We start from the raw sequence: 23627 nt of genomic DNA on the forward strand, positions 1-23627 counted from the left end.
AAATATAGATTTTAGATTCTTCAAAGTAGCCACCCTTTTCCTTGATGACAGCTTTGCACACTTTTGGCATTCTCTCAACCAGCTTCATGAGGTTGTCACCTGGAATGCAATTAAATTAACAGGTGTGCCTTATTAAAAGTTTATTTGTGGAATTTCTTTCCTTAATGCGTTTGAGCCAATCACTTGTGTTGTGACAAGGTAGGGGGGTATACAGAAGATAGCCCTATTTGGTAAAAGACCAAGTCCATATTATGGCAAGAACAGCTCAAATAAGCAAAGAGAAACGACAGTCCATAATTACTTTAAGACATGAAGGTCAGTCAATACGGAAAATGTCAAGAACTGAATGTTTCTTCAAGTGCAGTCGCAAAAACCCATCAAGAGCCATCATGAAACTGGCTCTCATGAGGACTGCCACAGGAATGGAAGACCCAGAGTTACCTCTGCTGCAGAGGATAAGTTCATTAAAGTTACCAGCCTCAGAAATTGCAGCCCAAATAAATGCTTCAGAGTTCAAGTAACAGACATCTCAACATCAACTGTTCAGAGGAGACTGTGTGAATCAAGCCTTCATGGTCGAATTGCTGCAAAGAAACCACTACTAAAGGACATCAATAAGAAGACATGCTTGGGCCAAGAAACACGAGCAATGGACATTAGACCGGTGGAAATTTCTCCTTTGGTCTGGAGTCTAAATTGGAGATGTTTGGTTCTAACCGCTGTGTCTTTGTGAGACGCAGTGTGGGTGTATGGATGATCTCTGCATGTGTATTTCCCACTGTAAAGCATGGAGGAGGTGTTATAGTGTGGGGGGGCTTTTCTGGTGACACTGTCAGTGATTTATTTACAATTCAAGGCACACTAAATCAGCATGGCTTACTACAGCGATACGCCATCCCATCTGGTTTGGACTTCATGACCCAACACACCTCTAGGCTGTGTAAGGGCTATTTGACCAAGAAGGAGAGTGATGGAGTGCTGCATCAGATGACCTGGCCTCCACAATCCCCCACCCTCAACCAAATTGAGATGGTTTGGGATGAGTCGGACTGCAGAGTGAAGGAAAAGCAGCCAACAAGTGCTCAGCATATGTGGGAACTCCTTCAAGACTGTGAAGCTGATTGAGAGAATGCCAAGAGTGTGCAAAGCTGTCATCAAGGCAAAGGGTGGCTACTTTGAAGAATCTCAAATATATATATATATATAAAAATATATATATAAATAACACTTTTTTGGTTACCACATGATTCCATGTGTTATTTCATAGTTTGGATGTCTTCACTATTATTCTACAATGTAGAAAATAGTAAAAATAAAATAAAAACCCTTGAATGAGTAGGTGTTCTAAATCTTTTGACCGGTAGTGTACATTGGTTTAACTTAATCTCAAACAAATGTTCAACTCATCAACGAAATCCATCCTGCGAAAATACCTTGCCATCAAATGCAACTACTTTATAAGCCTAATGGCTCATAATACATTTTCAGAAGATTATCTGGTAGCTCAGTTGGTAGAGCATGGCGCTTGCAATGCCAGAATAGTGGGTTTGATTACCGGGACCATCCGTACGTAAAATGTATGCACACATGACTAAGTCACTGGATAAAAGCATCTGGTAAATGGCATATATAATGAAATAGAGAAGGTTTTCAGAGATAGAGATCAACTAAAATCATGCTGATGATGCTTGTTGCAATTGGCTCGAGACCAAAAAGATAGTTTACATGCTGTTAAGAGTTTGGGGTGTTTGTTTGTGCTTCTTTTTTCTTGTGCTCATCATCATCATCTCCTAGGAATAGCAGGGGGAACATTCCGAGAATGCATCCGATTGTGACTCCAATGCCTTTTCCCTGAGAATAATGCATGTCTATTAGGTTATCATAACTCTTTGAACATGGATAACTAGTAACCCAGCCATCCTCTAAATATCTCAATTTATATATGGTCAGTTTCTCATAACCAAATTAAGATTTTTAGTCCAGTACTAGACCAGCCCATAAAGATCATTTCTAAACACTCACCATGTGGGAGCTAACCCTGGTCTGCCACATGTCTGCCTGCTTGGGGGTCAAGTCAGGAACCTGCATCCCTAGCCTGGAAGCTAGGACTTCCACGTATCCTGCAAGACTGCCCACAGAAGGACAATATAAGAAACCCAGCTATGGTAGTCATGTACATTTTTTATTACCCTTCCATTTCAAGGTCAAATTTGAATTTTCACAGAAAAGAAATTCACACACTCATTTCATAATCATACCTGTCTATCCAGTAACCTGTGACCCCCCCACCCACCCACCCCTGAAGTACTTGCACGGCTTTGATAGGTCTAATATTTAGATTGTGATAGAACTAATGGAGGAGTGGTTGGTCCTCTTACCCAAGTCCAGCCAGGTCTGAAACCAAATTCCCAAGAGCTGCAGCTGTAACAGAAGGTGAATAACAGGAGTTTATGCATAGTCTTTCAACCAAACGATTCTCAAAATCAGTTCAATCTTTTTCAATACAACTGTTCCTGTTCTTCTGATCTTTGTTTAAACATGTAACAATGCTGAGAGGCTGTTGATACTTTTTTTTTTAAAGTTCAGCCACTGTCTCTACAGTTTGCAATTAGATCAGTGTACTGAATTGTATTATCTCTCCATTTCATTAGCATCAGTGAGCTCTCAAAAGTCAGCCACAATATCGACCAGCTCAAGGAACTACTTAGATCTGGCTGCTTTAAACCCTGACAGCATCGTGAAAACGCTGCTTGTGCATCACACTGGGATAAAGAGCAGCCATAAATTGCACTGTGGTGAGGATGTGTAGTGGCACTATAAAATAGCACTTGGTAAATTATGGATGAGACAAGCCAATTTCAAGCACAGTACATTCAAGTAGATCGATGTGTATTAACATGAGCCAGCATTAGACAGCGCTGACTATGAGAATTGGATTTGGCATGCATCTATATGTTCTTGTACTCCCTGATTAAATAGTTATTTCTTGGATAGTGGTGATAATGCAAAAGTGAACCCCAAGGTGTTAGAGTGGTCCAGGAATTCAGTTCCACACACTAGTGTTGCATCCTGAAATTTGTTTTTGTTTTGGTGTACTAAAAAGTATTTTGGGGGAGCATAAGCAGAATGTGAGTATCTCAGTCTAACGAATCCGAAGCCTTGCAAAAGCAGTTGTCTGGGACTGATCAGATGTGCTCAATCAGTTAAATACATATTAATTTGGCATGAGGGAAACATATTATTCTACTCTAAACAAAGGTGTACTGCCTAAACAAAAGCATCCCACAATTCTCGGGAGATGCTTTGCCCAATTGTAATAGCTGCCGTAGCCATCAATGGAAAAAGCAGACATCAAATAAACAAAAGTATTTGTCAGTTGAACTCCATTCAGGTAGTCTACATGCTTCCAAAAAAGTAGCCTACAAAATCCATCAGGCCCCATAGTGGAGGGTAAAATGAATGAATCTACTGTCACAGGATGTGGAACATACGAGACTGGGTATACCATCATCACCGTCCAAATCAGATGGTAACCCAATATGTACTTTTGGTTTCACTCTGAAATCAGGACAGGGGTGTCTTTTGATGTGGTATCCATAGCAACAGTTAATGTACCCAGTTGGTAAGAGGCTGTCTAGACTGTTTATTTTGCTCTTTTGGTTATACTGTAAGATAATTGACCCCTGTAAGGCAGTTTTTTTACCTTTATTTAACTAGGCAAGTCAGTTAAAAACAAATTCTTATTTACAATGACGGCCTACCCTGGCCAAACCCGGACGATGCTGGGCCAATTGTGCGCTGCCCTATGGTACTCCCAATCACGGCTGGATGTGATACAGCCTGGATTCGAACCAGGGACAGAAGTGACGCCTCTTGCACTGAGATGCAATGCCTTAGACCGCTGCACCACTCAGAATGTTGAAGTATACCAAGTCAACCAATGTCCATTGAGGGAGCTGCTGCTACATTTGAATGTTTCAGATCACAATCAACCTTACCTGCCATGGTTGATAGTCCAAAGGTGACCCCTATAGACAACTCAATCTGGGTTCCCTGAAAGTCAAAAGCAGAAATATTACATTGACAATTGTTTCTTGGTGTTAGATATTCATGTTGACTTCCAAAAACAAAACAAATCTCAATGCTCCCATTCATCCTCCCATAGACCATCTACAATGTGAAAAACAAAATACATTTCAAATGCTAATTTAAAACTAAACGATATGTAAATTCAACCACCTAAAAAAGTCATATCACTTACTGCAGCAATCATGATGGCATTGTCCAGGAAGCCAAAACCAATGAAGGGGATTGCATTGTGTAGGAGCACTGCAAGCAAAATTGTAAAGAATATTAAAAATAAAAGTATTCTTATCTGTCTTGGGAGTTGTCTCCATCATGTGAATAGGAATGTTCCTGTTGAATGATGCGAGTGACTGACTCTTACCCTGTCACTAAGTGACTCCCACATGCTTGTTTGTGCCTGCGTGTACTGTATGTTTATGGGGGCGATGTACTACTGACTGATTTCTATACTGTCAGACAGCTTGGCAAAAACTAGCTCAGTACCACTGTTCGAAAGCTGACACCGACTGTCATTTTCAATGGCTGACTTGAACATTTCCCTACACACACACTATATTGTTGGTTATTTTGAGATAAATAGCACTAGGGTAGAGCGACTGGGAAACAAAGCTGATAAAACCATTAGAGACTCTTTTCCAAGGTGTATAATGTGGCTCCGGAAGGGTAGACCTCGTCGATCCCACTGTGAAAACTTTTGAGCTATAAATATCTGTATGGTACAAAAACATTTTATTCATAATTTGAGTGACAGCTTTTATCTTACCGTATCTGATCTGAGCTTGAGTAAGCGGTGAAGTCTCTTGCGTCTCTGAAAGGCAAGAACATCAAAAACATAAACATTTATATTTGCAAAATTATGTGCACTTGGGGAGATCTTTCAGATCCTAATCCACCCTCATTTATTCTCTCCCAAAAAGCTTGGCACAGAGGTGTTTCTGCAAACTTTCCAGAATATTATTCACTGTATAGGCCTAATGTGGAATGAACTACTCTGCTCTAGCCAAGAGGTGCCAATATTCAATAGTCTTGGGGGAAACAAATTCTTGGTAGCATATTCAGTAAATGTGTTTCAGTGTTTAGAAGTTATAGTACTACTAGTCAGTCAACTGTTTTGTGGGAGTGAATGTGGACAGGCATGCACATCTCCCATTACTCTTATCATATAACGGTAGTTTTTCCCCCCCCATTCATTAGTAGTAGTCAGGTGTTTGAACCGGTTTAGGGAACAGAAAATAAAAATTATTAGAGGAACAGAATCAAAACCGTAAACGAAAGTCCTGTTCCCCCTAAAGGCTTAGACTTTCAGGTTAAAAAGGAACGACATAAACCAGGTACTTTTTGGGGGTTCCAACCGGTTCAGAACTTTATTTTGCTGGTCGGAACAGTGGAACAGAAACTCAAAACTAAATAAATGGTTCTGTTCAGAACGAAGCGATTTTAAAATTATTTTGGTTCCAACCCCTGGTTGTGATAGTAGTAGCATGGGTCCAGAGTAGAAAGGTGATTGATTTCCATGTCTCATAAAAGAGATTGAGTTTTCAATTCTAGTTTTAGATGCATTTGGTCACTAGAGCAGGTTGCACTCTGGGACCGTGGCCAAGTGCATCGTGGGTGAATTATGGGAGACAAATGCCTTTAGCCCCAATTGAGTCCTTCATTAAGAGTTCAGTTTTAAAAACAAACACACAAACCCCAGCACAGCACTAAGCAGATTCACAACTCTAAATGTGACCATGGTTGGAATAGGTCAAAGATGCTCCCTTGAGACAGAGGGGTTGGGGCGCTATTTCTGGAGGGGTAACCCAAGACTAGGGTGAGGTGACCCCCAACTGATGCAGTTAAATGGGAATGGAAACACAATTGATGTCATGAAATAGCCTACTTATTAATTCAAAAACAGCAGGCCAAACTGCTCATGAGTGCACAGCCGCTTATAAAAGAGAACAGGTTTTCAGCGTGGACTATAGAAGCCACAAACTTATGTTGTGACTGAAAGAAAAGTGCTTGAGGAAGAGTGAAAAATGGGACATGATGTCCAGAGCCTTTTACCTTTGTCGCTCTAAAACCAATAATAAACATGTTGGTAGTGACTGAGGAAACAACACCATCTGGCACAACAAAGGCTTATGGTTTGATTTAATTTCTGTTGACTCATGGGGGAAAAATACTGGGTGGATGGGAAAATATCCCAAAACTTCTATGACTCCAAAATTGATATTTGTGCAATCTGCAGCCAGTAGATGTTCAATGAGAAATAGCATAAGGCTACATATGTCATCTGCCACTCGAATGTCCTCCACTTCATTCATTTCAGAGGAATCAGTGAGACCTAGACAACATAATTTTAGAGCGATATCAACACTGCATTCTAAATTACCTTTCTGAACAACTGGCACAGCAGGCAGCAGTGCTGCGATGATAGGTTGGTTCCCTCAGAGCTTAGCTGGAGTGGTGCATCTGCCTAATTACAGAGCTGTCTATTCATCTCGTCTGTGGCAATCGTCACCATCTGCCAGCTGTCACAGTTCTGAGGAACTGGCACTTCTCCAGCTGCCAACACATCAGATAACAGAGTAGCTGTACCTGCTGCTAGGAACCAAATTGGAGAAGTGTGTTTGTGTCTAGTCTCTGATGGCCAATTTAGTCTCAAAAGTAGTGAAAGTAAATATATCCAAAATTAAATTGAGAGGAAAAAGGAAACATGTGCCAACATGTTTTGTTTGCCAGTGAACAATGGGCAATGCAGCCAGATGCCATAGAGATTGTAAAATGACTACATAGCTCAAAAAAGCCAGAAATCTGCTAAAACGATTTGACTGAAATTGGAGTTGCAGACAAGCCTATTGTTTGCTTTTTAATGGCTTCTAAGGGAGAGAAACTGCATTTATTCAACACACTTCTGACCACTCCAACTTGTAAACCAACTTATTATTGGTATATTGGCATAAAATGCTGAGACATGGTCTTGCCATTACAGATTTAGTGCTGGGTGAACAGTCAATCATCCCTTGATCTGTTCATTATGATGCTTGGCACATAGTTGTATTCTTGTTTGGATAATGGGGTAATCATTTCAAAGAGCCGATTACTACAACGCCATACTGCCTTGATATTCAATGCAATTTCTTGTAGCTGATATCGTAATCACAAGGCTTACAACTAGTGGCTCAGTTGGTAGAGCATGGTGTTTGCAACGGCAGCATGGTGTGTGCAACGCCAGGGTTGTGGGTTCGATTCCCACGGGGGGCCAGTACAAAAAAATAAAATAAAAAATGCATGAAATGAAATGTATGCAATCACTACTGTAAGTCGCTCTGGATAAGAGCGTCTGCTAAATGACTAAAATGTAAAATGTAGTGACAAGATTGTCAAAAAAATACTAAAAAGTTACTTGAATCACTAAGCGACTCCCCTGGGGATTTCTTGTTGAACATGAAGACAGAGTGACATGGAACAAGGCAGCAGTATCCGACATTCACATCTCATGACAGGTGACTACAGTGCATTCGGAAAGTATTCAGACCCTTTCCCACATTTTGTTACTTTACAGCCATATTCTAAATTGGATAATATAAAAAAAAATAGAAAATCTACACACAATACCCCAAGATGGCGTAGCAGTGGGATGTCTATTTTGATTGTCTTGTCCCGTGTATATATCGGTTTTTCTTCGTATACATTTTTAATCTCAATTTCCATCTACGGACTGAACATACTCTCCTGCAACCCTCCTCACCCAATGTGGTATGGATCTGCAATTTATTTTATAGTTTAGAACCGGAACCCCCTTCAGCAGCTAGCCAGCTAACTAGCTACTAGTCAGTTAGACACGGTCATCACCGTTAACTCGGACATCTGCCAGCCTCAGCCTGGTCAATTCCTGCCAGCACAATATCAACCCAGAGCATATCGGACTGCTTTTCTCTACCACATCTCCGGATTCCTACCGCAAGCTCTGAACCTTTACTCTGGATCATTGCAGCTAGCTAACTGCTATCCGAGTGGATTCTCCTGGCTAACGTCTCTGTCCTGAAGCAAGCACCAGTTAGCCTCGAGCTAGGCCCATCTCCCGACGACCCGAAGAGATCCATCAGACAATTCCTGGGCTTCAATACCTCTTTTGCAAATTGGCATGGACCCTTTGCTGCCGACACGGAGCCCCGCCGATCCATCACGACTGGTCTGCCGACGTAACCGTCCGAGGGGGTTTCAACAGGCTCTCCCGTTGCGACGTCCCCCTGAGGCCCATCTGCTATCCCCGGCCTGCTAGCTGTCAATCGCTGTGCCTCTATCTCGCCTAGCTACTCACTGGACCCTATGATCATTCGGCTACACATGCCTCTCCCTAATGTCAATATGCCTTGTCTATTGCTGTTTTGATTAGTGATTTTTGTCTTATTTCACTGTAGAGCCTCCAGCCCTGCTCAATATGCCTAAGCTAGCCCTTTTGTTCCACCCTCCACACATGCGGTGACCTCACCTGGCTTAAATGGTGCCTCTAAAGACAAAACCTCTCATCGTCACTCAATGCCTAGGCTTACCTCCACTGTACTCACATCCTACCATACCCTTGTCTGTACAATATGCCTTGAATCTATTCTTCCGCGCCCAGAAATCTGCTCCTTTTACTCTCTGTTCCGAAAGCACTAGACGACCAGTTCTTTTAGCCGTACTCTTATCCTACTCCTCCTCTGGTGATGTAGAAGTTAACCCAGGTCCTGCAGCCTCCAGCATCCCTCCCATTCCCCAGGCGTCCTCATTTGTTGACTTCTGTAACCGTAAAAGCATTGGTTTCATGCATGTTAATAACATCAGAAGCCTCCTCCCTAAGTTTGTGCTAAAGCAGTGAATAAAACAATCCGCCAACCCGGATGTCCTAGCCGTGTCTGAATCCTGGTTTAGGAAGGCCACCAAAAATCCTTACATTTCCATCCCTAACTATAACATTTTCCGACAAGATAGAACTGCCAAAGGGGGCGGAGTTGCAATCTACTGCAAAGATAGCCTGCTGAGTTCTGTCATACTATCCAGGTCTGTGCCCAAACAAATCAAGCTTCTACTTTTAAAAAAATCCCCCTTTCCAGAAACAAGTCTCACCATTGCTGCTTGTTATAGACCCCCTTCAGTCCCCAGCTGTGCCCTGGACACAATATGTGAATCGATCGCCCCCATCTATCTTCAGAGTTCGTACTGTTAGGTGACCTAAACTGGGACATGCTTAACACCCCGGCCGTCCTACAATCTAAGCTAGATGCCCTCAATCTCACACAAATTATCAAGGAACCTAGCAGGTACAACCCTAAATCTGTAACCATGGGCACCCTCTTAGATATCATCCTGACCAATTTGCCCTCTAAATACACCTCTGCTGTCTTCAGCCAGGATCTCAGCGATCACTGCCTGCATGCGTAATGGGTCCGCGGTGAAACAACCACCCCTCATCACTGTCAAATGCTCCCTAAAACACTTCTGTGAGCAGGCCTTTCTAAATCGACTTGGCCAGAGTATCCTGGAAGGATATTGACCTCATCCCGTCAGTAGAGGATGCCTGGTTGCTCTTCAAAAGTGCCTTCCTCTCCATCTTAAATAAGCATGCCCCATTCAAAAAATGTAGAACTAAGAACAGATATAGCCCTTGTTTCACCCCAGACTTGACTGCCCTTGACCAGCACAAAAACATCCTGCGGCGTTCTGCATTAGCATCGAATAGCCCCCGCGATATGCAACTTTTCAGGGAAATCAGGAACCAATATACTCAGTCAGTTAGGAAAGCTAAGGCTAACTTTTCAAACAGAAATTTGCATCCTGTAGCACTAATTCCAAAAAGTTTTGGGACACTAAATCCATGGAGAATAAGAGCACCTCCTCCCAGCTGCCCACTGCACCGATAAATCTACGATAATCGATAATTTCAATAAGCATTTTCCTACGGCTGACCATGCTTTCCACCTGGCTACCCCTACCCCGGCCAACATCTCAGCACCCCCGACAGCAACTTAAGCATGGGAAACAGTGTTTAAACCCTTTACAATGAAAATCTGTGAAGTTATTTGATTTTTTACAAATTATCTTTGAAAGACAGAGTCCTGAAAAAGGGCTGTTTCTTTTTTTGCTGAGTTTTTCTTTCCCGAAAACATAGCAAAATGACAATCTGTTTCAGTAACTATCGTTAGCTAGCTAACTAGGTGTCATCATCTAAAATAACCCTAATTTATAAGACAGTTCTTATTTGATTAATGGTGATCAGACCCATCTATGTGAAGCTAGGCACAATAAGGATTAGCCACAGTAGTGAACTCTGCGGTTAGCCTTCAAAATAAAAGTATGGCATAATTCTACTATTTGTATTAATTTGCATCACTGTCAATGAAATACTTTTATCTTGAAGGCAAACCGCAAATTCCACTATTGTCCCTAATCCTTATTGTGGCAAGCTTCACAACACATAACCCGGTCCGGTCGAGCCTCACTAGCCAGATGAAGCTAGCTGGCTGCTTATAAGGTTAGCTTTGGGCAACAGGGTTAATATTTATTTTCATGAACTGAAGTTCAATTTCAGTAGGCGAACAACAAGTGGCAACCTAGCTAATACTTACTCACAAGGATTCCTAAATCATTGCTAAGAATAATGAAAATGACTGCCGTTTCTACTGGTCATTGTTTTCAGGCTGGTTGTATTGGTGCTAGCTAGGTACCATGCTAAAGCTAGCTAGCTACTCCAGAAGTTGCGGTCGAACAAATGATGCTTTATTACCAACGCGGTATCGTAAACACATAGTTCGTGGCCGGTGTTTAGAGTTTTTTGTACAGCTTTGACAGTGCTACTGTATCTTTTTTGACACGCAAAGACCCAAACGGCATTCTATAGTACGTATGTCGTGACGCTAATAGCAGTGACGCTATTACTGTAACTCCGGTAGGGCAACATCTGAAAAACTGTGTACCGGTGCTCGATCAGTCGGCAAAAGCCAACATCACCCACGACAGAGAACGGTTGATTGTCAAGGGCAATGAATTCCATTATCTTGGCTTTAATGGATTTCACCTTTGGAGTTGTCTCGCTGAAATGTTATTACTCTTTCAAATGACTGCTCGATCCACACAGCAGACATTGTGTGGGCTAGGTTAGGAATGCTGTGTTGCACATGTAGCACTAAATTTTACTTGGCGTCATCACGTCATTTACCTACGTTATATAGTTATGCACGGTAGCTTTGACATCGGTTTTTAACATTGGCCCGAAACCGATGTTGGCATTTTTAGATAATATCGTCCGATTCCGATATGTTCACCGATATATCATGCATCTCTAGTAGAAATGGTAAGAAATTGGCATTCCACATGAGAAAGTTTGCCGACTCCTCATGTAGCATATTACTGGTATCTTCAGGAGAGTAATGGCAGAATCTGCGAAAGCCAGCAGGGGCGAGGAGAATAGTTGGGTTCAGGTTAAGTTTTTTTCCCTCTTCTGCTTATCTAGATCTCTGGCGCCCTCGAGGCATCAAACCGTAAGCTTAAAGCGTCAGACAAGCTCAATGGATATAGTTGATTTTATTAAAACACATAGGGTGTGTCTATATGGAAAAATATGAGTACATTTTTTTGCAATGGATTGGTTGAAAGAATAGACGACTTTTGGTCAAACAAGTTTTTTTTTTTGGTCGGAGACAGCCCTAGTATTGAAGTAGTCAAAAGTTCAGTATATGGTCCCAAATCCTTATCACGCAATAATTACTCCAAGCTTGTTGGATGCATTTGCTTTTTGTTTTGGTTGTGACACTACGGAGCCGGCCGAGAGATATGGCTCAGAAAACATACCTCAATCCAGGCATGAGAAATGCATTGTATTCTGAATAGTCACAATATACCAAATATTACAGAGAAGTACCGTCAATCTCTGCGTAACAGTTGGGGTACGTTTTCCAAGCCATATCTCACGCAGGCTCTGAGGCATCTTAATCTAAATCCGGAATCCTATTCCTCCCCAGTGCAGCTGTAAGCAAAGGGTCTGAATCTATTCTGGCTATAGAAATGGGAGAGGGGGCAGGTTACAGGCAACGCCTTGGAAAGAGGTATGAATCATAAAAGTGGCCTCTTCGCTGGTGTCTCCTAACCCCACCCAAACGCCTTATGAAAATGTTGCTTTCTATTTGAAAAGGAGCAACACGCCCACCATGATTATATATATTTTAAGCAAGCTTAAAATATTAACGTGTTGACTTCAATGGCCTTCTTTCAACCTTGCTTAAATAAAACAATGTTCAATGGTGGGCGAGCGTTGCGCCCATTCCTTTTCAATGATTGCATTTTTTGGCTGCACCCCTACTCACTCTGGTTGGGCGCCCTCCACTTATTTCTACTCATCTCTGAAAGATATGGACTATAATTTATCTGAAACAATATCAATTAGTGACCCTTGAAATAGGACATAACTTGATTACAATAACTTTTTATCTTACCTTGTGCTATAGCTATGGACTCAAAGCTCTGCAGTTCTTTGAGTAAACATGTTCTTTCTTTGGGGTGAAGGCTGTAGATGAATTCTTTTGCTCTTTTTGGAGAGTTCAGGTGCTCCCGCTGCTCGTTGAGTCCCAGCGTTCCCATCCAACAGCTTTGCACGTGGGACACCTTCAAAACCTTTCCGGCCGTGACACTTTCCAGCACTGCTCTTGATGAGACTGTGTGTCCTAGAGTTCTCTGAAGACAAAGCTTGAACATTGTGGCAAATGTGTTGTTCGTACAAATAAAAAATGTTGGTGTATCCCAAAAGCCTTAAAATAAGATGGATAGGTTCTCCTCCAGTTTGACATTGAACAGCACTGCCAACCAGCCAATTCGAAAAACTAGCAAGCTTACTGTACCAAGGTGTTTGCTGTAGTAACGTAAGTAGCCAACATTGAACGCGTTAGCGTAATCATTTGAGAGCCGTCAAACTAGCCAAACCACACTAGCAAGTAAAGTTAAACTAGCTAGCTATTATTGCTAAGTTACTTTGTAGATAAAGTAATGCACATGTACTTGGGAAATACTAATGTATTTAGCAAACTGCAGTCGGCTCCTGTTGCATTTCTGGAATAATATATTACTAAATGTGCCTGGCAAGACAGAGCAGTTCACAAATGGAAAACAATAGCTAGCTAGCCAACTTAAGCTAATCGCACAAAACCGCATGTCACCACTCTGGCATGCCTGCTAATATGAGTTGACGACGACCCTCTTTTGGCTTGAGAAATAAGCAATTTCACTGTAAACGTCCGTGCAATTCCTCAGAAAGTCTTGATATGGCCCCAAAAACTGATCTCAATGTTATGAGCCAAGTCGTCGACTGGAAGCCTTCCTCAATTACTTCCACTTGCGACCCATTAAGTTGTTTTTCTCCCAAATACCCTATGGTTTCTCTTCTCGTGTTCTTCCTCTATCATAATTTACTACATTGAGCTGACATATCATAGATATATTCATCTAGCTAGATTAATTATTCTTGCTACCACGTCTCCAGAGATATGTTGGTCCAAGTTTCATCATGACTGAGCTCCGCCTCGAGTAGTAGTAAACCACATTTCCCAAAATGCAACACAAAACGTATCACACTTAAATGAATCAGTCATTACAAATATAATGTTCCAATGTACATACATTCGGCTAAATGGGCAATCAAATATCCAACAACTAGGGAATAATCCCGTGCTGTCTGTTTGTAAAGAAACGTTTATAAAAATGCTGTAATGTTACCACCTTGTGGTTTAAAACAGGATGTGCTACTCATTTTATTTCGAGGCATTATTACATTAGTAGCCATGTGTGATCAGAAGTACCTTTGTTTTGCCAAAGAATTGTAATAATGGCTGCATTGTCAAGTATCTATGTGAGGATTCAGCATTTGGTTTGCATTTGGGTTGTGTGTTGTAGGCAGAGTTGGAAAATGTCGATCCCTTATACCTGGTAGTTCCTCCTAGGTACTTGTCAAAACAGCTCAAAGTTCATCACTGCTCATCATGTAATGCTGTGATGAAAAGGGTGCATTCCCTACAGTGTTTGAAGGTATTCTTGGGTACTTACTGACCAAACCACTATTAAAGATGATCTAACAAATGGCTAAATGAACAGTTTTACTTTTAATTAAAAAGCTAACTAAACCAATAATCAAAGTCCTTCATTGCTGAAAGAAACAAAGCACAGCTTTCAATTCCTGATTAGGGCAAGTGATACTTTCAGCAGTTTCAAGTTACATTTCTTGATAATAATTAATATTGAAAATAACATTGTAAACTTTAGTTTCTCTGGAAGCTGTTGCCATTTTTAAATAATGTAATTTTAGTTGTGTTTTAAAACTGCAATAGAATGGATAAAAGCCAATGTATGCTTGCTCAGACCGTGTGTTCTGAGGCCTGGTATGGAGGGTGTGACGCAATAGCCAATCATCTGGAGGCATGCAGAGGCCAAATCAAGCTCTGTACCGCACCGCCAGACGCCTCTCAAATTTTGTAACAATGCGGAGGGCTCCGTGTTGACATGATTGGTTGACGGTAGGTGGGGCAATACGTCCTGCATCAACACAAACTCACTTCCTTGACAATTGCTCTGCTCCGCTAAGCGCAAGTGAGAGGGTGCAGAACAAATATTTTTGCCTGAGTTACGGACACAATATTGGTCCACTAGCACTAGCACTAGTGAAACTGACAGCATTTTATATTATTAAAATCTGTTCACACGCCCAGGAAGAATGACACCTTTTAAAACATTTTCTGACAAGCAAGCACTTAGATATGGTCATTTTCACATTTTCATAAATTCTTAGAATGTTTGGGAATTACGTATAGTAAGGCATTTGTGAAAATTCTACAGCAATATAGAATGGGAAAGCGGCTGTGCTTAATAGATAGTTCAGTAAATAAAACATTGTCTCGTCCAGGAGTCTACGCAGACCGGTCCACCATAACCAGAGCTACAGTAGGCATTTACGTAAACAAGTTATTTGCCACACAGGCCTGCCATCATTCACTTTGAACTGAACTGTGTGTTTACAGGCAGTTGCAACCTTTAGATTAGAATGCATTCACCAGAAGCCACAAATACACCTGAATGGATTTCTGAAAATATGTAAATACCACGGGAGTCCTCTTAGATTTAGGAACTTTACAGTCTTATTGATCAAACAATCATGAAAAAGTCTCTCTCTCCCTCTCTCTCTCTCTCTCCCTCAGTTATGCACATCAACAACAAGATAAGGGACATTAGCTAAACCATCTCAAACTTTCAGCTAGTTGCCCGTCAAAATTGCACTGATAAATGGGGAATTGTAGCCTACTCATCCTTCTGCAGCTTGTCTGCCAATGCATTAATTCTTGTCCCAACCATGCTCCCACGTTAACTGTCTAAAGTTGGCTAACTTACTAGCTACTTCCAGACACAAATGAAAGAACGCCTCACTCTGACCATTTTAATCGCCCTAGCAGAGCTGGTTAGGCTGTTTACATGTTATCTAAAGCGTTCATGACTATTACTTTTTTTGCCTGTTTACTGACACCGGTCATATCTAGCAGGTGTTGTGCGTTCGTGAATAGTTATTCTGCGTTCTGACACACTCAGACGAGAGTGCTCTGAAAATCAGTGTAGATAGCCTGAGTGAATTTGCGAATGCAAGAGATGTACTAACTAGATAACAGTTCAAGTTCTTACTAGCTAACCAAATGACATCTGCATCTCTAGCCATGTACAGTCACCGAAAAACGATATGAGTGGAAAAAGTCAGTCACTCACCCACTCCTTCAACGACATCCTCCTAGCAGCTAGCTAGGCTCCGTGTTTTTAGCTTGGTACATAAGTTGATACACTAGCCTATTAGCCACGGTAATGACTGACCTGTGATCATTGCCCTTGCTAGTTTGATTGACATTCCCAGCCTTCGTTACATTCGTCCGTTTTTGTCCAAAATATTGAGTCATTGAAACTGAGAGTGCATCCCGAATAGAGGCAGCAAACAATGTACCAGGCCAGCTGTGATTTACAACCTGATGGCAATATTTTGTGGACTACCAAGAAATGTATAGGTGAATTATATTAATTAGGCAGTCAACTCCATCCATCTATTCTGCCAACAATGCCTAAGTGTACATCATGGAATGTTGAGTAAAATAGAACCTATTTTTAAAACCTCTTAAAGTTAGTTTTATAGCGTAAACTGGGAATTTGATATTTTTTACTGATATTATGGTTGTCTGATTCGTATCTGCAAAGTAGTTAAAACGCTGTCAGTTCAACTTTAAAGGCCCAGTGCACTTTTGTAAGAAGAAAAAAAATGGCAAAAAAAATAGTTTTAAAATAGTTTTTATTCATATTTTTCAGGTGGTGCTGTAGCACCCTCAGCACCCCTACTTCCCCTGGCTATGGCTACAACTATTTGAAGTGAGCTAGTTGAAATGCAGAGATCACTTAACACATGGTCTGATCAAAACATGGTGCAATTTCAGTTTCAAGGTAAGACTCAAACATCTGTTGAAATCGAGTAAAGTAGTCAAAACACTAATTTGAATACAACATCTTTTCTAAGGGAACGTGTATTTTTATTACATGTACAATAACGTACACAATTTAACCAAGGTCACACAAGAGACCAGTAGTAATGATAAGAGGTATATCAGTGATTACAGTAGCACGTCACGTTTTAATTAAACCTCTTCTAAGCGCGGAGCTCTCGGCGCTGCGGAACCCCTCTCGGCTCCTAGCTTACCTTCTTTCAGCAAAACGGCAAACACACGACCAACGGCATCCCTACAAAACACGAGGAATGTGGGTCTCACACTGAACTGCACCTCTTGGGACACCCAACTACCTAGGCACACTCAGTCATAGCAATTACACCTCTGCAGCTAGCCCAAAGACAAACAAGAAAGGAAACAAATCTAAAAAGAGAAAATAAATGACATCCCTGATGTTGAGAAAATTGTTTAACTTAAATATATATAATATATTTCTCTCTATATTCTGATCAGTCCCCATTAGAGTCTGTGTCATCATTAATATAGTCTTCCTCTATAGGCGTTTCCCTGTTCTGTGTCCCCCACTCATCCTCGTCATACTCAATACTGTCATTATCCTCCAGTAGTTCATTCTCAGGCTCAGCTCCACCTGCGGCTGCTTCGTCCTCTGCCCCGCCGGGCTCTGCAAACTGGCCTAGGTCCCCGCCTGGCGCCACGTAGCCGTTGTTGTTGGAGAAGGGTGCCTTGTCCCGGACCTCCTCCTCAATGTACACCTTCTGGTGGCACATGGGACATGTGTCCTGGATGTAGAGCCACTTACGGAGGCAGAGTGCGTGGAAGTAGTGTTGGCACGGGGTGATGCGCGCAGACGTGGCAAACTCCTGGTAGCATATAGCGCAGACGTCCTCAATGTCGCGCAGCTGGTCGCCCTTCACCTCCGGCAGGGAGTTGATCTTCTTGACGGCCGTACGCCGGTTGATGAAGGTCTTCCAGCCGTTCTTAGCCTGCAGGTAGATGTTGAAGTAGGCGTGGAGGCACATCATGCAGGCGCGGATCTTGCTGCCCGCCTCGAACATCATGGTGTAGGCGCCGTTGCCAAACATGATGACGCCAAAGACAAACTCGATGACGCTGCCCATGGAGCGCACGTAGTAGACATAGTCGTCCAGCTTCTCCCACAACACGTTGTAGTAGCCATCCACCATAAAGAGGCCGTAGACCGTCAGCGACACCACCACCTTGAGGCAGAGCTCCACGCAGAAGGCCGTGACGGCGAACAGCCAGGTGTTGAGGGCATAGTGGTGCCACAGGGCGTAGCTGAGCACAACAGGCAGCACAAAGAGACAGAGCGACACCAGCAGGACCGGAAAGTGGCGGCGGAAGGAGGAGACGTGCGAGGCACTCAGCGACATGAGCACGGGGTCCGTCATGCCATGGATGAAGTGCAGGATGGCAGTCAGCAGAAGGCACATGTTGCGGCTGAGCCGCACCAGCCGTTCCTCAGGGTCCAGGCCACTGAGGCCCGTTTGCAGAGCCAGGATGAAGAAGAGAACGGGTGCCACAAACCCCAGCCGCTTGTCCTCCTCCTCGGTGGAGCCGATGAATGCTAGGATGCTGAGGCCCAGGTAGTGTGCGATGGAGGAGATGACGGCGCTCATGCCCAACACTGTCAGCATAGAGTCACAGCCGCTGATGATGAGGTTGCTGAACAGGTCCCAGAAAACGTCCCACGTCAGGTAGCTGTGGTCGCCGCTCTCATGCCGCACCACCTTGACCACGTAGACCAGGATGATGGCCTGCACTGTCATGCGTGTGAGCCAGAAGACACGCAGCACGTCCGGGAAGCGGATCCTCTTCCAGGTGTCCTCCACCAGAAGCTGCAGCCCGTAGATGCGGTACATATGACGCACCAGCAGGTAGACGTAGCGGCAGGAGTAGTAGAACCACTTGAGCTTAAGGGCCAGGCACACAGCTGTGTTCAGAGCCAGTGCCAGGCCAGAGGCCACCGCTACCAGTTGCCGTACGTCCACGGGAAGCTCGATTATGAGCCCCAACAGCGGAATCATGATATCCAGGACCATAAGAGCAGCAAACACAGACTGAAGGTTTAGCAGCACCACATAGCCCATACCAAAAAGGAGTTGCACCACGGCCATGCCCAGCCATAGGGTGGGCCCATTTCGTGGTAGGAGTCTGAAGCCCAGCGCTGCTTTGTAGTAGGCGCTGTAGAAGTCTATGTGAGATGTGGCGTAGCAGTTGATAAGAACGGCCGCCACTCCCAGGAGCACAGCGAAGAATAGTGTGTAGACCTTGAATAGGGCCTTCTGTGATAACACCAGGACCACACTGGAGACCGTGATACCTGAAACAAATTGAAACCATAGTGTCAACATACAAATTGTTTCTGCAGTGCATGCAACAACAAAAATGTTTTACCTTCATGCCATCACAAGAAATAAACCCCCTACTGTACAAGTATTGATTTATGATAAGGTTTACAACTACAGTTAGCTGGAGAGGAATCAGTCATTTGGCAGTATCTTACTGTTTAGGCAAACTATTTGCCAGAAAATACCAACCCTACCGTTAATCTTTGATGTATCAGTGTGGATAAAGGTCTAATGGAGTACAGTGTCATATCCCATCAATGCATCAAGGTATGTTTTGCGACCCATATCTCACGCCGGCTCCATGGTGTCTTAATGTAACCATGATTGCGTTCCTACCCCAGTGCAGCTCAGTGTAAACAACCACAATGGTGGGGTCGGTATCTTCTGGCAAGGGAAACTAAAAATGTGTCTGAAAAACATTACATAGCTCTAAATGACATGTTTGCAAGGAGAGAGTAGTATAGTACACTACATGACGGTCCCATGTGGCTCAGTTGGTAGAGCATGGTGTTTGCAACGCCAGGGTTGTGGGTTCGATTCCCACGGGGGGCCAGTACGGGAAAAAAAACAATAAAATAAATAAATAAATAATAATTACATTTTTTAAATGTATGAAATGTATGCATTCACTGTAAGTCGCTCTGGATAAGAGCGTCTGCTAAATGACTAAAATGTAAATGACCAAAGGTATGTGGACACCTACTCGAACATCTCATTCCAAAATCATGGGCATTAATATGGAGTTGGTCCCCCTTTAGCTGCTATTACAGACTCCACTCTTCTGGGAAGGCTTTCCACTAGATGTTGGAACATTAGTGGGGACTTGCTTCCATTCAGCTACAAGAGCATTAGTGAGGTCAGGCATTGATATAGGGCGATTAGGCCGGCTCGCAGTCGGCGTTCCAATTCATCCCAAAGGTGTTCGATGGGGTTGAGGTCAGAGCTCTGTGCAGGCCAGTCAAGTTCTTCCACACCGATCTCAACAAACCATTTCTGTATGGACCTCGCTTTGTGCACGAGGGGCACTGTCATGCTGAAATAGGTAAGGGCCTTCCCCAAACTTTTGCCACAAGGTTGAAAGCACACAACAATTTACAATGTCATTGTATGCTGTAGCGTTAAGATTTCCCTTCGCTGGAACTAAGTGGCCTAGCCCGAACCATGAAAAACAGCCCCAGACCATTATTCCTACTCTACCAAACTTCACAGCTGGCACTATGCGCATTGGGGCAGGTAGCGTTCTCCTGGCATCCGCCAAACCCATATTTGTCCATGGGACTGCCAGATTGTGAAGAGTGATTCATTACTCCAGAGAACGCATTTCCACTGCTCCAATGGCGGCGAGCTTTACACCACTCCAGTCGACACTTGGCAATGCGGTTGCTCAGCCTAGAAGCCCATTTAATGAAGCTCCCAATGAACAGTTATTGTGCTCACGTTGCTTCCAGAGGCAGTTTGGAACTCAGTAGTGAGTGTTGCAACCGAGGATAGACGATTCTTACACTGTACAGCACTCGGCAGTCCCGTTCTATGAGCTTGTGTGGCCTACCACTTTGCAGCTGAACCATTGTTACTCCTAAACGTTTGCACTTTACAATAACAGAACTTACAGTTGACCAGGCAGCTCAAGAAGGGCAGAAATTCAAAGAACTGACTTGATGGAAAGGTGACATCCTATGACGGTGCCACGTTGAAAGTCACTGAGCTCTTCAGTAAGGCCATTCTACTGCCAATGTTTGTCTATTATGGAATGCCGTTTGGGTCTTTACGTGTCAAAAAGATACGTCAAATAACACTATTTGATGTGTCCAATAAGCTTGTTGACCAATCAGGACATGGATTTGACTGCATCTCATAATAATTTAACACGTTCATTAATTTTGTACATAGTTTTTACACAGTGATTACACTATCACTCGTATTTCATATGTCACAACGATTCATCGATATGTATGCTATGATGCTGGTAAAGTTGTCTCGCGCACCTGCCCTTCCCCAAGCTCTGGACAGTGCTGGTTGTAAAAAAGCTAGCTAGCTGATGGACGCAAACAATGTTCTTTCCAAAAAACACAGCAAAACGACAATCTGTTTCAGTAGCTATATAGTTAGCTAGCTAACTATATAGCTAGGTGTCATCTAAAATAACCCTAATTTATAACACAGTTCTTATTTGATTAATGGTGGTCGGACCCATCTATGTGAAGCTGCCACAATAGTGGACTTTGCGGTTAGCCTTCAAAATAAAAGTATGTCATTGACAGTGATGCAATTGAATACAAATAGAATTATGTCATAATTGAATAGATCATGCTAAACGAGAATGTTATTTAAAAGCAAAAGACATTTTGTTAATTTGACAAAAAACAAAGAAATAAAATCACACTGGATGTATTATACTTTAGAATTGCATTGGGGGCATACTTATTTCAATGGTACAGCATTACCTATGGATTGTGGATCGATGACATGGGCTATCAGTCTGCTCAGTGACACCCAGAGAACATTAGCGTCATAGCTCTTATTGCAGGACTCTGAAACAACTCAATTGAGGCACATTTATTTTAAACCTGTGTATTGAACACTATTCCAGAGGAAAAACAATACTGCGTTGATGTTTTGAAGTCTAATAACTCTGAGGACGTTGGGAAAAAATATTGGGTATTGAGTAGACTGATACCCCATTTCATTGATCCCCAATCCTTAGGTAAAGCTGTACAGTGCAATATGAATGTCAATACACACAATAGGCTCATTGCATCACGTTCCAACCTTGTTTAACATCATCTAGTCTAAATATGGCGTGATTGCATCAATTGTAACCTTCTGCATCACTTTCAAAAGAGGTACTTTTATTTTGAAGGCAAACCGCAAATTCCACTAATGTGCCTAATCTTTATTGTGGCCATCTTCACAACACATAACCCGATCCGGTCGAGCCTCACTAGCCAGATGAAGCTAGCTGGCTGCTTATAACGTTAGCTTTGGGCGGTCGAACAAATAATGTCTTATTACCAACGCGGTATTGTAAACACATTGTTCCCGGCCAGTGTGTGCTTGTTTGCAGACTTCTTTAGTACAGTTTGACAGTGGTGGCGCTTGGCTTGCACGTGCAAATTCAGAACACACAACATAATTGTGTTATTTGACGTGTCAAATTAAAAGCTTATTTAACGCGTCAACTAGTGTTATTTGACATGCATCTAAAGACCCAAGCGGCGTTCCATAGTCTACGGAGATTGCATGCATGTGTGCTCGATTTTATACACCTGTCAGCAACGGGTATGGCTGAAATAGCTAAATCCACTAATTTGAAGGGGTGTCCACATACTTTTCTATATATAGTGTAACTTGTATACTAGGTAGGTAGGCTGTTTGTCACGCAAACATTGTCTTGGAATTGAGGGCAGTAAGTGTGCCCCAAAAAGGCACATTGAGTTCTGCAAGCTAGTTAGACGTTTGTTTGACATCTAAACATGTTTGTCTGACAGTATTGACAGGCCAAAATGAAGGCCACACCGTCAACTATTTGTCCTTTATGGACACAACAGGTTTAGCCTATACTTCACAAGTTTACTAACTACTTGGCCCTAAGTAAAATATCTTAAAACACCTGGCTGGCATTAATTTGTCTGATAGACAGGCATATGACCAAAATATTAGTTAACGCGTTACTTAGTTGGCTAGCTAACTGTACTAGGAAGCATACAATTCGTTGGGGTAGAGTTATTAGCTACCTAGCTGGCTAACAACTGCGCAAAACAAGGTCTTCAAGTTGTTATCGCTGGTAAATCGGCTTTGGAAGGAGTGGACTGTAGTCGAGGCCCTTCGCCATTGACGTGACGCGGCTCAGCCACCCTGATGTGTACAATAGTAACTAGCTAGCTGTCAAGAGGGTGGTAGTTGCTCGCATGTAGGGGTCCAAAACGAATAATTATCTTACCCATGACTCGGATTAAAATCTTCCCCGCTGTCCCGGCCCATCCTGACCCAGGATCATAGTAAGAGTTAAAAATGGCGTCGATAATAAAGATGCAAGGGACGCGAAGTGCCACATCCAGCACGGTCAAGGCTTGTTGGCCGATCCGGACATTAGCTGATGCCATGGCTTACGATGTAAGTCCGTGGAGGACTCTGTCACTCCGTTTTAGAGTTTAAAAACCCCAACTTCTGGCTTCTTTCGGTTTCAACTTCCCACACGTTATTTAACGGGGTCCGTACAATCCGCCATATTCGCCTGTTGCTATGCAAAGAACGCGGAAGTTGCTACTCTTTTTGATCCCCTCGGACACAGATAGAAGAATGAGACACATATTTCACCGGATGTACAAATGTGAAGCATCCTGTTGGCGTTTCATTCCCTACCAAATATGGTGATGAGAAGAAGCCCAGTGATCGGCTGTGGGAAAAGATGGAGCAAGATGGATTTTGGCCGACATGTAGCAAATGTTATAATATATGAAACATTTGATCTCAATACAGTTTTCTGTTTTCAAAACTATAATATGTTAAGAACAGAGTGGACTAAGTGTTGTAGATTTTACCCTTTGACAAAGTTTCTCAAAGTTGCGTTTTTTAGAAGGGGTGCAAACGGCGAATTGAGTTATTGCACACGCGAACTTCAGAGTAGGCGTTCCCTAAAGGAAATATGCAAATAAGTCAAAACGCGGCAATA

General features: G+C 42.7%; 2 protein-coding genes across 2 annotated transcripts; both read right to left on the reverse strand.

Annotated features, from left to right (window-relative positions):
* Positions 1–1351: 1351 nt before the first annotated feature.
* Positions 1352–13645, reverse strand: LOC115175874 (transmembrane protein 65). Its single transcript, XM_029735468.1, has 7 exons — positions 12546–13645; positions 4850–4894; positions 4262–4329; positions 3999–4053; positions 2379–2421; positions 2023–2128; positions 1352–1851 (listed from the first exon to the last, which is right to left on the reverse strand). The coding sequence occupies exons 1-7, from the start codon at positions 12802–12804 to the stop codon at positions 1732–1734; spliced, it is 696 nt and encodes a 231-aa protein (XP_029591328.1). The 5' UTR covers positions 12805–13645; the 3' UTR covers positions 1352–1731.
* A 2753-nt stretch (positions 13646–16398) lies between these two features.
* Positions 16399–23291, reverse strand: LOC115175875 (E3 ubiquitin-protein ligase RNF139-like). Its single transcript, XM_029735469.1, has 2 exons — positions 22896–23291; positions 16399–18927 (listed from the first exon to the last, which is right to left on the reverse strand). The coding sequence occupies exons 1-2, from the start codon at positions 23056–23058 to the stop codon at positions 17075–17077; spliced, it is 2016 nt and encodes a 671-aa protein (XP_029591329.1). The 5' UTR covers positions 23059–23291; the 3' UTR covers positions 16399–17074.
* Between the last annotated feature and the right edge of the window lie 336 nt (positions 23292–23627).

Source organism: Salmo trutta, chromosome 36 (genome assembly GCF_901001165.1).
Source record: "Salmo trutta chromosome 36, fSalTru1.1, whole genome shotgun sequence".
In the NCBI taxonomy this organism is placed as follows: Eukaryota; Metazoa; Chordata; class Actinopteri; order Salmoniformes; family Salmonidae; genus Salmo; species Salmo trutta.